At 41.3% G+C, this 15,220-nt stretch overlaps 1 protein-coding gene across 6 annotated transcripts in view; it reads right to left on the bottom strand.

Moving 5' to 3' along the window:
* LOC6503310 (synaptotagmin-7) overlaps nt 1-15,220 on the bottom strand; it is a 203,735-nt gene that overhangs the window by 102,257 nt on the left and 86,258 nt on the right. For all 6 annotated transcript variants that reach the window (XR_006507919.1, XM_044717819.1, XM_001967487.4 and 3 more), the window contains one exon: nt 8,322-8,624. Coding sequence is in view for 5 of the 6 variants with exons in the window: in XM_044717819.1 (XP_044573754.1) it covers nt 8,322-8,624 (303 nt within the window). In the remaining variant the exon portion in view is untranslated. The remainder of the gene's footprint in view (nt 1-8,321; nt 8,625-15,220) is intronic.

Below are 15,220 nucleotides of genomic sequence, written 5' to 3'. Positions count from 1 at the left end.
CATATTGATCTGATTGATCAGAAATGCCATTACTCGGTATTTTTTAAATTAGAGAGTTGGGACTTTTCACACATGTAGTATTTGGCGAATATATCTTATGTGGAAAATTTCATAAGGACCGGCTTAATATATCCTATAGTTGTCATAGAAAGATGGGCATTGGCATAACTTTGGTGTTTTTTAAGTTAGGGAGATGGGACATGGTACAGATTTCATTGCGGGCAATCTAATCCGAATCTAATCCAAATTTCTTAAGGATCACTGACCATAACCTAAAGCTGCCATTTAACTCAACGATCGGAAATGACGCAACTGTGTTTTTTTAAAGATGCTTGGGGCTGTTTACAACATTTTTTTATTAGAAAATTGATTGGATGGTGAAATTCTCATAAGGATCTGCTATTTACATACGATCCGATATATTTTAAATACTATTAGATGCTACATTCCTGCAAGGGTATATCAACTTCGAATCCGCCCGAAGTTAGCTTTCCTTTTTTGCCAGCTCTTGCCAGCATTCTAGCCAGCGCGAGCCGCCTCTCAGAAATAGTTGGACGATTATCAGGAGACGATCAGCAGTTGGCGGCGGTTATCAAGGTCGGAGGTGCAGAAGTAAAGGCCATGAGAGACACCGGGGCAACGGCTAGCTTCATTTCAGAAAAGCTAGCGGAGAATAGCTTCAAATAGCGCTTACAGCTCACCCATCGACATGGTAAAGAAAAAGACGGGTCAATGGAGAATTTGCGTGGACTTCCGACAAATAAACGCAAAATCAGTAAAGGATGCATACCCGATGCCACGGATAAACTTCATACTGAAACAATTGAGGGAGGCAAAATTTTTAGCAGCCTCGACCTATTGAATGATTAGAAGATGGCTATTGGCAAATCCCACTGGCGGAAGGGAGCAAAAAGTACACGGCCTTTACGGTACCAGGGGAAGGTCTGTATCAGTGGAAGGTGATGCCGATCGGTTTATACTCAGCCTCGGCAACGTTTCAAAGGGCCTAAGACCAGGTCATAGGCCCGGATATGGCTCCGCACGTATCGCGTATCAGGATGACATCATCGTGATCGGACGAACAAGGGAGGAGCATATGGCGAATTTGAAGGAGGTATTCCGTAGACTGAAGGCAAACATAAGGATAAACACGCACAAGTTCCATTTCTTCAGGGAGTGCTATTGTACCTGGGCCACCTCATAACGAGTCAGGAAATTGGTATGGATCCCGGAAAGGTTGCAGCGAAATCCCCAATAAACGTGAAGGGGGTACGTCAGTTCATTGGGATGGCGTCGTGGTAGCAGCGATTTGTTGCAGACTTCGCAGGGGTCGCAAAACCATTAAACGATCTCCTACGAAAAGGAACAAAGTGGGAATGGACGGCAAGACACCAAGAGGCGTTTAATAATCTAAAGTCGCGGTTAGCAGAGGATCCAGTGCAGGCATGCCCGGATTTATCAAAGAAATTTGTGCTGCAAACAGACGCCAGCGACTATGGCGTGGGTGCAGTTCTGACGCAAGATACTGATAAGGGCGAGCGAGTGGTCGCTTACGCCAGTCAAACGCTGATAGGCACAGAGAAAAATTTAGGCGCAGAGAGGCCTGGTTTACCGACATGGTCCACATAGAGCCAGAAACGAAGAAGTAGCATCATGGAAGCTGTGTGTGCCGATGGATATGAGGCAGCAGGTGCTAAAGGAGAACCACGATGAACCGATAGCGGGACATCTAGGCGGAAGAAAAAGAATTGCAAAATTACTTCTTGCCAGGTACTTTTGTCCATTGATGCAAAGGAACATAAGGAAGTATGTCAGAAAGTGCGAGAAATGTATAAACCAAATCAGATGTAAGCCGCGGAAGGCCACAACTGAAAGCCACAGCTGAGACTCTGCAGAAGGCAATTCGTGAAAGGATTATCGCGAGATACGGGGTGCCAAAGGTGATGGTGACAGACAATGGTGTCCAGTGCACCAATAGAAGCTTCAAAAAATTTCCCGAGGATCAACCTCGACATCAATTTACCGCACCATACACGCCGCAGGAAAATCCTACAGAAACAGGCAAACAGGACGGGTAAGACAATGGTCGCCCAGTTTGCAGGCAAAGATCAAAGGACATGGGACGAACACTGGCCAGAGTTAATGCTGGCAGTGAACTCTAGCGTGTCAGACTCTACGGGATACCCGCCATGCTTCGTAACCCAAGGCAGAGAGCCAAAAATGCCAAAAGCATTATATGATAAGGAGGCATTAGGGACGGGCGCAACACAATCAACGCCCTCGGAGAATGCACCGAAGCTACAAGAAGTGTTCGAGCTGCGACGGAACATGGAGCGCGCCGCGCAGGAGCAAGCTCGTCACTACAATCTGTGGAGGCGGGAGTGGAGCCCGAAAATTGGGGACACAGTGTGGACAAAGGAGCACCATTTGTCCAAAGCGGCCGAAGGTTTCGCGGCGAAGTTAGCGCCAAAGTACGACGGTCCGTACACGGTGGTGAATTTTGTGTCGCCAGTGATTGCTGTGCTACGTCACGCTGGCACAAGGAAAGAAAAGAGGGCCCACCTGAGTGACCTGAAAGCCCAAGCACAGGAGCCGGTGCAGGCATAACTCATAATTAATAAACATAAAAAAAATAAAAACCAAAAACATATAAAAATTAAAAAATATTTCAAAACAAAAAAAAACACAAAAAATATATATACACTTATAGTAGGAAAATAAACATATTAGGAGGAAGAAGAAAAACAATCAAAGAAAAACCAATGAAAAAAATTTAAAAAAAAACAAGAAAGGAAAGCTAACTTTGGGCGGAGCCGAAGTTTATATACCCTTGCAGTTGAGTTACAGTCCGCTAGGTGGCACCACGCATCTTATATTATCAGATATATAACGGATCGTATATAGTCGGCCGATCATTTTGAAATTTTGCATATCGAATTATTTTGCCCCAAGAGGCATCCATTGAAAGTCCCATCCTTCTAACTTAAAAAAACACCAAAGTTATGGCATTTCCGATCAATCAGTTATATGGCAGCTATAGGATATAGTCGACCGATCCCGGCCGTTCCGACTTATGTACTACCTGCAAAAAAAAGAAGGATGTGTGCAAAGTTTCAACTCGATAGCTCTACAACTGGGAGACAAGTTTGCGTAGAAACCGACAGACGGACGGACAGACGCACAGACAGACAGACGGACATGCTTATATCGACTCAGGAGGTGATTCTGATCAAGAATATATATACTTTATAGGGTCGGAGATGTCTCCTTCACTGCATTGCACACTTTTGACCAAAATTATAATACCCTCTGTAAGGGTATAACAAGAAAGGAAAGCTAACTTCGGACGGAGCCGAAATTTATATACCCTTGCAGTTGAGTCGCAGTCCGACAGACGGACAGACGGAAATGCTCATATCGACTCAGGAGGTAATCCTGATCAAAAATATATACTTTTTAGGGTCGGAGATGTCTCCTTCAGTGCGTTGCACTCTTTTGACCAAAATTATAATACCCTCTGGAAGGGTATAAAAACCTCTTGACGAGGTAAAGTACCGGTGACGAACCTGCATGTGAAACCCAAAATATCTGATATCAATTTTAGTGACGAAAATATGCTATATAGGTGTACAAAATTGCATATAAACAAGAAAGGAAAGCTAACTTCGGGCGGAGCCGAAGTTGATATACACTTGCAGTTCAGTCGCAGTCACTAGGTGGCGCCACACATCTTATATTATTAAATATATAGCGGATCGTATAGAGTCGGCCGATCCTTATGAAATTTGGCATATTGAATTATTTTTCCCAAAGAGTATTCTGTATTAAGTCCCATCTTTCTAACTTAAAAAACACCAAAGTTATGCCAATTCCGATCGTTCTATGACAGCTATAGGATATAGTTGGCCGATCCTTATGAAATTTTGTACATAAGATATTTTGGTCAAATATAACATGTGTGGAAAGTACCAACCCTCTTAAAAAACTTAAAAAACACTAAAGTAATGGCATTTCCGATCAATCAGTTATATGGCAGCTAGAGGATATAGTCGACCGATCCCCGTTCCGACTTATTTACTACCTGCAAGGAAAAGAAGGATGTGTGCAAAGTTTCAACTCGATAGCTCTAAAACTGAGAGACTAGTTTGCGTAGAAACCGACAGACAGACGGACAGACAAACAGACGGACGGACAGACAGACAGACAAACAGACGGACATGCTCAAATCGACTCAGGAGGTGATCCTGATCAAGAATATATATACTTTATAGGGTAGCAGATGTCTCCTCTGCGTTGCACACTTTTGACCAAAATTATAATAATATCTGCAAGGGTATAAAAATTATGTTTCTCGGCTTGCCCCTGACACTTCTAAAATTGATATCTTACATCAAAGCCAAAACAAAAGCCGACATAAAGGTGGCGAAATGTATTAAATTTAAATACACTTATTTTAGGCAGATATATGTGCCCGTGCATGTACACATCTGTTCAATTCGATTTTTTCGGCCAAGAATATCAGCCAAATTCGATAAAGAAAAAAAATTTTCAAGCTAAGCCCACTGATTAGCCTTCTACCTCATTATCCACAGCCACTTCCAAAAATGTATTCTGATAATTCTTTTTTTGCATCCCTCATATTTACAGAATTTACAGAAACTTAGTTAAAGCCGACTGCGTCATGATTAAAACCACCACTGACAGCCATCCCCACCTAACGAAAAAAAAGCTGAGGTGGCCCATTTCTTGTCTACGGGAATCAGCTTTGGAGACCGTAAGAGCGCTGGAGATTGCAGACGCTAATTATGATGGACATTTACGAATTCGCTTTAATAATCGACGCCTAATTTTCCAGGCTCACATCAATGAGATCTTCTGATCTGATCCGTGCACGGTGATATGGCTCGCGACTTGCCAGCTTGTCCAAGATCCATTGCTTTGCCAATTGCGGAACGGTACCACGAAGTGCGGCGGCTGACTAGCTGTTTTGTTTGCCTAGAGGATAGACATTTTGAACTCGGATGCTCAGCTTCCCGCTGCCCAACGTGCAGTCACTTCCTTTGGCACCACCGGACTCTCTGGTCCCATCAATGCAGTTTCCGTTACGAACCCACCATCCCGTTTAATCAACACTGACGTGATCCTGGATGGCAATGCTGAACTGCAGTTCCTGCCAACCGCCAATGTACGCGTTTGTGGTCGATTTGAAGCCTTCCTGTCTTGCCGAGTGTTATTGGATTCCGGTACACAAGTGCACCTCATCTCGTAGCGGCTGGCGAGACAACTTCGGCTTTGCCGCTCTAAATGTTCTGCAACTGTGGCCAGACTCGGCAGCGTTGAGTTTGAAAGGAATGAAACCTCTGTTAATGTGTGCGTGAAGTACCACCGTAGCACGTATTCTGAGAAAATTCAGGATGTTGTAGCTTTCCGTAATGTGGGAAGCTGTCAGCCCAGCCTTAACATAGAAGGGCGCACTTGTAACTTTTAAAAAATCGAATTTTTTTTTTTGCATTTTCTTAAAGTGTATATATTTAGAAATGTGTTGACAAAATTTTGAAATGATCCGGTGAAAATTCATTGAGATACACATGTTTAAAGGTAGGGGCGTCCGGTTTATGTAATAGTGAGTTAAAACTTTAAACACGTTTTTCTCAAAACTACGTTTTTGAAGTCGGTGACCACTCTTACTCGAAAACTAGTGACCCGATTGTCTTGAAATTTAGCATGCTTTTTTAATACATAATAATCTAGTACTTAATCGAAGAATTGATTTTTTTATGCAAAACTTTTTTTTTGTACAGCTGAAAAACTACCGCTTTTTTTTAACGAAAAACGATTGTTTAACTTCGATAGGTTGCCATTTTGTCGAATATTTTTTTTTTAATATCCATCGATTAAGTAGTAGATAAACTTTCAATAAATGTAAATCTGTTTCATTTTTTGATTTCAAAGGATCCAGATTTTCACAGTCTTGGTCACCGCGACCCGTCTTTTTCGGACGGACCTCACTTCGACGGGGCATAACTTTGAAACCCCTAAATATTTTCTAATTTTTTTTTTTCAAATTTAAGTTAAAATTATGTACTTTCACATAATAAAACGATATTTCAAAAAAATTCAATAGTTTACGAGAAAAAAATTCGGGAAAAATGCCTAATCTTTGGCCCTCCAACTGAGCATGCCCCCTTAAAGGAAAACAATTAGTGATTTAATTTTTAATAGATACATATTAGTAATGTATTTCTATTAAAATAACAATTTTTATAAATATATTTTGTATTTTTTTTTAATTTAAACAAAAATAAACTAAATTCCATAGGTGGCATATGTATTTTGACATAGATTTGTTTCACAATTAAATATAATATATTGGTATGTAAATTCTATTTAAACAAAAAATTAATAAAAAACAAGAAAGGAAAGCTAACTTCGGGCGGAGCCGAAGTTTATATACCCTTGCAGTTCAGTCGCAGCCCGCTAGGTGGCGCCACGCAGCTTATATTATTAGATATGTAGCGGATCGCGGAAATTTGGCATATTGAATTATTTTTCAAAATAGAACCTGTACCAAATCCCATCTTTCTAACTTAAAAAACAGCAAAGTTATGCCAATTCCGATCGTTCTATGACAGCTATAGGATATAGTCGGCCGATCCTTATGAACTTTTGTACATAAGATGTTTTGGTCAAATATAACATGTGTGAAAAGTTCCAACCCTCTAACTTAAAAAACACTAAAGTTATGGCATTTCCGATCAATCAGTTATATGGCAGCTATAGGATATAGTCGACCGATCCCGGCCGTTCCGACTTATGTACTGCCTGCAACAGAAAGAAGGGTGTGTGCAAAGTTTCAATTCGATAGGACAGACAGACGGACAGACGGACATGCTCACATCGACTTAGGAGGTGATCCTGATCAAGAATATATATACTTTATAGGGTTGGAGATGTTTCCTTCTCTGCGTTGCACACTTTTGACCAAAATTATAATACACTCTGCAAGGGTATAAATATAGGGGAAACAATCCTTATGTCACCCAAAGAAGGGGGTAGTTGGATAGGGATATCCACACAGGAAAAAAGAAAAGAGGAAGAGAAAAAAGCACAAAGAAAACAAAAACAAAAAGGAGCTGGATCCTCGAAGCTTCTGTCGTTCCCGAAGAAGGGGGGAAGTGTGAAGTGATTAGATCTCCCACACGCAAAGACAGGTGGCAAGAGGAGTAGTAGAGGGGTGTGGGGGGGACAGGCAAGTTAACACGGCGGTGTCGGACGGGCCAGCGGGACTGTGTTTAGAAAGTACGAAAGAAAAGAAATGCGTCGAGTGTAGACGGCATGCGGGGGCAGCAGTCGCGTCGGTATCTGGACAAAGTCCGATGACCTGCACAATAACAATACGAATCAGAGGCCCAAGCGGGTCGAACAAAGAAAGCCCGCCAATAGAAATGCGGCGGGAATTTGAGAGCCGAGAACAGAGGAGCTGAATTCCCGGACACGGACAAGTATCCTGGTGTCATAGCGATAGCGACGGATCGGCCTGGCGTACGCCTTGACCGTCAAGACCAGGTGTAATCCTGTAAAACGAGGGGTAGCCAGCTCCGGAACTCAAGCCCAACAGTGAAACCAAACAGGGACACCCCGGTAAAGTCAATAGAATCCTGATCCAGATCCAGGGGATCGACGGGAGGACGAGGGGTCGGTCGGCTCAGCCGAGCAGCCGGTGAGATTCACCCTTTTGTAACTTCATCGAAATAAAGGGGAGATTTATAAAACGAAGCAAACGTGTGTTATCTCTGGGCTCGGGCAATAACGTCGAATATATAAATTCGGTGGAACGATCCCCCAAACTCTGTGAGCTAGCCGCGGCATTTGTTGCGAGCAAAAGTTAGCAAAAACAGTTCAACTAATACAGGTAAAACTAATGCAAGTAATAACAAAACTAATATAGGTAATAAATGTAGATAAGGGTTGGCGAAGCATTGCTTGTACATATGTGCGATTGTTTTTTTTATTTCCAATCCATCAACAAAATTCCTTCGCACTAGGCCAAAAAGTTTTGAAACTTTGTTAAATGTGGTTAAACTATGCAAAATTGTAATTTGCTTTGCCTCTGTTGGGAGCAGCATGCGTATATGATTTTGTTCTACCCGACAGAGCAATCCAACAACAACGAACGAGAGTAATAGGACTGGGCATCGCTGCTGTAGATAATGTGAAGTAGATAAGGTATATCCCAACATTTGCATATATAGGCAAAAAAATGTGTATACCCCTACGATATCATAATATTACAATTAAATAAATCACAATTTGTTACTTACACGAGATTGCAGTTTTTGTATAGGAAATCCTTCAAAATAAAATGTTTCATTCCAACGTGGATTTAAGGTTCTTCGTTTAATTTTGGTTTCCAATCTATGCTTTTTATCTGGCAGTAAAGTGACTCTAACGTAAGGATCGGAAGTTCCACTTAGATCTTTAGCTGGAAGTTCTTTTCCTTGTAGGACTTTTAATATTAAAGTTGTATTTTGAAAATCATATTCCAAAGAAAAGTGTATTTGTCCAACATTTTCACTCGAATCCGTGCTATCAAGATACATATCCGTCATAGAGATACTCTTATTCTGAAATTATAACATTGATTTAATTTTAGATTTGATTTAATATTTCTAATTGATAATAATACAAATCATAACTTAAGTGCCATTCCTGATAAATCAGTTATATGACAGCTATAAGATATAGGAACGTTTTTGTTTGAAGCATCCCGAAGAACAGCCTGTTCTGGAGGACAGTTCTAGTAGTGTGTCTTCTACATACATATTCCCTAATTGCTGGAAAGCAATTTTTTTTATTTTCATTATTTGGCTTATTTTACAGACGTATATACATACATATATACTTCTATACATGTATTTTTTGTACTTCGTTTAGCAACGTCTTACCGCTATAAAAACTTAAAAAAAAACTCCAAACGCGTATTATTTTTAAGAACTACATGAAGCGGCAGATTTTAGTTAGGACACCATGTTTCGCGCGCCACGGGTCCTACGAAAATGTGCATCTTGTAGCCATTTTAAATTTATTCAAATTTTTAACTTTTTTAAATTCTCTGATAATAAACTAATTGTCAAAAAAGTTTTGCGGTATTTTCGCTAGTTGGAGCTGAAAGCGCGTAGTTCTTGTTTTATTCGTCACATCAGGTCATACTATACCTTTTTGGAAAGCTCATTTCACGCGTTTGATTGATTGTCTTTTCTTTTAAGTCGTTCGTGAGTTATAACAGTACTACCAATAAAATAAAATAAAATTTGTGCAGTTTATGGACCCGATACAGTTTCCATTTTTACCGCACAACGATGTTTCAACGTTTTCGTTCTGGTGTAGAGGTGGTCGATTCGACGCATGCAAATCGCTTCAAAATCGCAATAAAATCGACCCGTTTTTGAACAGCATGGTGAGGCATGGTGACTGGCGATGAAAAGTGGGTCACTTTCGATAACGTAAGACGCAAACGGTCGTGGTCGAAAAGCGGTGAAGCGGCCCAGACAGTGGCCAAGCCTGGATTGACGGCCAGGAAGGTTCTTCGGTGTGTTTGTTGGGATTGGCAGGGAATAATCCACTTTGGGCTGCTCCCCTATGGCCAAACGCTCATTTCGGACCTGTACTGCCAACAAATGGACCGCTTGAAGACAGCACTCATGCAGAAGAGGCCATTTTTGATCAACAGAGGCCTAATTGTCTTCCACCAGGACAACGCTTGGCCATACACATCTTTAGTGACGCGCCAGAAGCTCCGCGAGCTCGGATGGGAGGTTCTTTTGCATCCACCGTATAGGCCGGATCTCGCACCATGTGATTACCATCTGTTTCTGTCCATGGCGAACGCGCTTGGTATTCTGAAGTTGGCCACAAGAGAGTCCTGTGAAAATTGGCTCTCTGAGTTTTTTGCCAATAGGGCGAAAGTTCCTGGGATCAACCAATCAGTTGCAGCCTAGCCCCGTAAACGATGCCAGTTCTTCCTTCTTCTTTAGCTTCCCCAGTTGATAGGGAACCTTCCATGCTGGACGATTCCAGAGTTGACCTTACAACGGCGGACAACGGTCAGCAATGCGGACAGGTAATTTACCGTTACGCTTCTTTTAAGGAGTCGACCGCCTCGGTCATTCGAGATCCATGGCGGCATTTTTGAGCAACGAGATGCGTTTGAAGGAGAACCCCGGCTCCCAGAGCCGGGTCCACCAAACAAGAGTACCTGGACCTCGGCCATATGCACCGGATTCCTCCAAGTCTAGCCAATTTTCCCGTCGAAAAGGGTCTGCTCAATGATATTCCAATTGAGTATCGTTGACCAGGAAAGACCCTTGGAATTAGTTGGCAGGCAAGCTCCGATGCTTTTTTCTTTATGTTCTACAGGCTCACTCCCCAGTCAACTTACTCCAAACGGTCAGTTTTATTTCGTGCCGCATGGCTTTTTTTTTTCTTGGTTTAGTTTCCGCGCCGAGGTTTTGATACGCTATTATTGGTTTTTAATAGCAGCCGAATCAATAGACGAGTTGCAGTTCCGATTTTCAATTTTTATTAGGGGTTAAATTTAACCCTAAAACCGCAGCCGCTCGCATCGATGCCAAAATACAAGTAAAAGCGAAGCTTAGCAATAGAAGCTCAGAACAATGCAGTTGTCTATCATTTCGTTGGCAAGAGGCGAGGTGGGGGAACGCACACAAATGCAAGATGAGTTAGTGTGCAGCAGCTCTACAAAAAGCTCACAAAAGCGCATGCGCTTCAAATACCAGCAAATGCGTTGTCGTTCCAACCGCTGCCTTTAGAATGGTTACACGGTTCACTCCGTCACGCCCAGGAATCGGCTCCAGTATCCTGGCCAGATGCCACTTCGGGTAGATTCTCAATCTTCAGGACTATGTCACAAACAGAAACTACGCGATCCAGAATATTTACGGGATCCACCATTTCCCTAGTTGAAACTGACCCTTATTCAGCAGGTTCGATGTCTGGGCTATTATCACAACCGCTTCAGTCTTCGTAGGGGCACCGGATATGAGGCTGTCCACATAAAAATCCTAGAGGCCAATACGAGAGAAAACGGGAAAACCGACACCGTTATCCTTAGCCAGCTGGTGCATTAAGCGAACGGATAGAAAAGACGCTGGCTTATTATCTGGAAAAAAACAGAATCTGGCGCCAGAAACAAAAGTGAGCAATATCACCGGTAAGAAGTACTGTTCAGCAGAAACCCAATGCCAAGCGATCTGAGTCAGCAGACCCAGTACCTAGCTCAAGTACCTAGCTCGTACTTTCTTTAACATTGACTTATTGTACGAACTTTGATTAACATTGACCAGCTTATAAAACTCTCTTCCATCACTTCATAGCGAACGGTCGTGATTATTTTTTGCGCTTGCGATATTCTTGTCAAACGCGTGCTTGAAACCTTAATTTAAACACTTGTTTTTTAATACTAATATTGTGTCTTAATATTAAAGTTATACCCGTATCGCTACGCGCTTGTGCAGTGCCATATTTTGGTGAGCATTTAATAAAATTAAAAAGTCGCAGTCCAAATATAGCTCTGCTTCTTTTTTCATTCTCTCTTTACACTTAAGCTCTCCCGTAGCTCTCTCTTTACTAACTCCCTTCTCTACCTACCTTTTATTAACCTTAGTTGGTACAGTGGTTGAAGGCTAATTTGTTTAAAATAAAAAAAATAATAGAAAATTAAAAAAATTATAAATTTATTTTTGCTAATTTGTAATATTTTAAAATGGAATACAATGCAGTGGGTGCCGGGCTGTCCAAGATGAAATGAGATCATTCATGCGACAGACCAAGAGTGGGTTTAAAGATTTGATCGTTGGTTTCCGAAAAATCAACGATCAACTCAGTGCGTTGGATGTTCAATTCAATAGCCCTCAGCTGTTGAATGAATCTCCTAAGCGGAAAAAATCTGCTATTAAGGAAGTTGCAGCTCCAGAGATCGCGGGACAGCTGGATCCTCCCGCAATAATGCAGCCGCTCATTTCCCTTGCTACTCCAAGAGCAGGGACGGTAAATGAAAAGTCAGCACTTGAATTTACCGTTGCAGAGCATAACTTGTCTGCTTTGTCCACCATGGCATCACTCCAAGTGATTCCTAGGAATACCCTAGAATTAACCCCCCTAGCTTCCACTAGAAAAGGTAACCTGCCGCCCGGACCCCCGAAACGGACTGATGCCGCGGTATTACCGACCGTGGAACCAAAACCATTACAGGTAATCCCACCTGTTAGACAAATATTTGTCTCACGGCTAGCCCCTGATACCTTGGAGATTGATATCTCGGCTTATATCAAAGCCAAAACCAAGGCCGTTATTAGAGTGGAAGACATTAGGAAATTTAAATACTCCTATATTTGAATAAATTAAATAAATATAAAACATATTAAAGTGTTATGCCAGCCGAACGGAATATTCGGCTATATGTATTGAACCTCGTATGAATAAGGTGGCATAAGTTCAAGTTTTAATGAACTTTCCAGGTCCCTATAGAGAAATTAAAAAGGAAGTCGTGAGTAATAGTGAAGAAGAAGAGATCCGGGGGTTTAGACCAAGACAGGCTCAAATCGAAGAGAAAGAAAACATAATGAACGCGAGCGAATTGCAAAACATTATCCAGGGCGCCGAGCTGAAACTTTACCAACATAAAGGACATAGTCGTTCCACCGTATAGTCGAGATTCATGAAATGTTTAGAAAAAATTGGTCTAATGAAAACAATACCTTTTATTTGAACAGAACAACAGATTTGACCACATCACATTTGTAATTGTTCTATATATAGTCACTCCAATCCTTCACTTCATAGCTAGCTAACGGTTGTGATTATTTTTTGAGCCTTTTTTTTTTATTTTTGTCAAACGAGGATTTGAATTATTAATTTAAACACTAATCTTGTGGTAAATTCTTTAACACTACATTTTTCAAAGTTATACACGTATCGCTACGCGTTTTTGCAGTGTCATATTTGGATGGGCATTTTATCAATTTAAAAAGGTGCAATCCAAATATAGCTCTGCTTCTTTTTCTTTATCTGTGTTTTGTTTATTTGTAGTTAATTCTGCAATTCTCTTTTGGCGCTCATTTGTTAATACTCGTGCTCTTCCATGGCTCTCTCTTTATTAACTCCCTCCTCTACCTATCTTTTAATAACCTTATTGGTAAAGTGTTTGAAGGCTAATTTGTTAAAAAAAAATGTTTGTTGTGCTAATTTGTTAAAAAAAAAACAATAAAATAATATAAAATGCAATAAAGTGCAATAAGCCGATTTCTTCGTCCCTGGTATTCGTGCTGGCCTTACTGCATCTGTCTAGGATGGCACATCCCGTCGTGTTGGCCTCCATTATTGTTGCAGTGGGTGTCTGGCTGTCCAAGATGAAATAAGATCCTTAATGCGACAGACCAAGAGTGGGTTTAAAGAATTGATCGTTGGTTTCCAAAAATCATCGATCAACTCAGAGTGCTGGGTACTCAATTCAATAGTGGAATGAATGTCCTAAGCGGAAAAAATCTGCTACTAGGGAGTTTGTAGCCCAGAGATCGCGGGACAGCTTGATCCTCCCGCAATGCGGCAGCCGCTCATTTCACTTGCTACTCCAAGAGCATGAACGGTAACAATTAATTCGGCTCCCGAATTTTCCGTAACACAGCAAAACTCGTCCGCTTGCCCTCCATGGCATCACTCCAAATGATTCCAAGGAAATACCTTAAGGTTAACGCCAGTAGCATTCACTCAACATGGTAACCCACCGCCCGGACCCCCGGAATGGACTGCGGTATTACCGACCGTGGCAACAAAACCTTTACAGGTGATCCCACCTGTTAGACAAATATTTCTCTCACGGCTAGCCCCCGATACCTCGGAGATTGATATCTCGGCTTATATCAAAGCCAAAACCAAGGCCGTTATTAGAGTGGAAGACATTAGGAAATTTAAATACTAATACTCGAGGCGTGTGCCAGTGCCGATGTTTGTGACGCTATGTTCACCTGGCTTCTGGCCTGAGGACATATTTGTACAAGAGCATCAGCCGAGTATGGTAAAGAAAAAAAATTCGAAGCCTGCTGGAGTCAAGCTCCCAACATCTGTCCAATCCGACTCTTCAAAAAACTAACATCTATCAATCTTACCTATCAGAATTGGACTCTATTCTGATAGTCTTTCCTTTGCGTCCTATATTGTAGTTTTTACTGATCTTTTGCTCCGAAGTTTTTCCAAGTAGGTACACCACTTTAAGACGTGACCGACCTCTGCGAAGAGGAGGAGGAGTCTTAATTTCTATTGACTCCAATTTCGTTTCTGAAGAGGTAAAGTTACCAGAGTTTGGTGATTTCGAATTCATTTGCGTTAAAGTCATATTGTCTGCTCAATCTTTGTTTATTACATGTTCTTACATTCCACCATCTTCCGAGCCGCCTACATACTGGCATCATTTGTCGACTATACAGTCTGTTTCCAATCTTATGTCCGATATTGACCTTCTGGTAGTTCTTGGTGACTTTAATTTACCAGAACTCAATTGGTCAATTACTGAAAATGTATCTTTCTTATAACTTTCCACCCTTAATGATTTCACGACGGGCATCTTTGACTTGTCCCTAGGCCAGATCAACCATGTTAGAAATTCGTTTGGTCGGCTTCTTGACTTATGTTTTGTATCTGATCCAGATGGTACCACACTTTCCAGAGCTTTGCCCCTCTCAACCCCTGAAGATCCATACCACTCTACGCTTGAAGTTCCAATTGAAACCAATTCTGGTGTCAATCAGAAGCCTTCCTGCATATCAAAGATTCTTTACTTTCGTAAGCCTTACGATTTCGTAAACTAAATCAGCCGATTTTCGTACAATTTATTTGTTAATCGATACTTTTGTCTGGTCCGATATTCTGGCATGCACAGATATAAATATCATCGTAGAAAATTTTATTTGACATTAAATACATTCTTTGACTTAAGTGTGCCGTGGAAAGATCCGTCCGCTACAAATAATCCTCCTTGGTTTACAAGGTGCCTAACGAAATTAAATTCAGATAAAAACAGGCTTTTAAATAAATATAAAAAAACCTGTAGCAGCATAGATTTCTCAAGATTAATAGTTCGGCTAAATTTCACCGTGCATAACGCCGAATGTTATAAAAATTATATTCGCCGCTGTCGGATTCAGTT

This window comes from Drosophila ananassae (assembly GCF_017639315.1).
Source record: "Drosophila ananassae strain 14024-0371.13 chromosome 4 unlocalized genomic scaffold, ASM1763931v2 tig00000071, whole genome shotgun sequence".
NCBI classification, from domain to species: Eukaryota; Metazoa; Arthropoda; class Insecta; order Diptera; family Drosophilidae; genus Drosophila; species Drosophila ananassae.
This window is presented reverse-complemented; position numbering and strand designations above follow the sequence as displayed.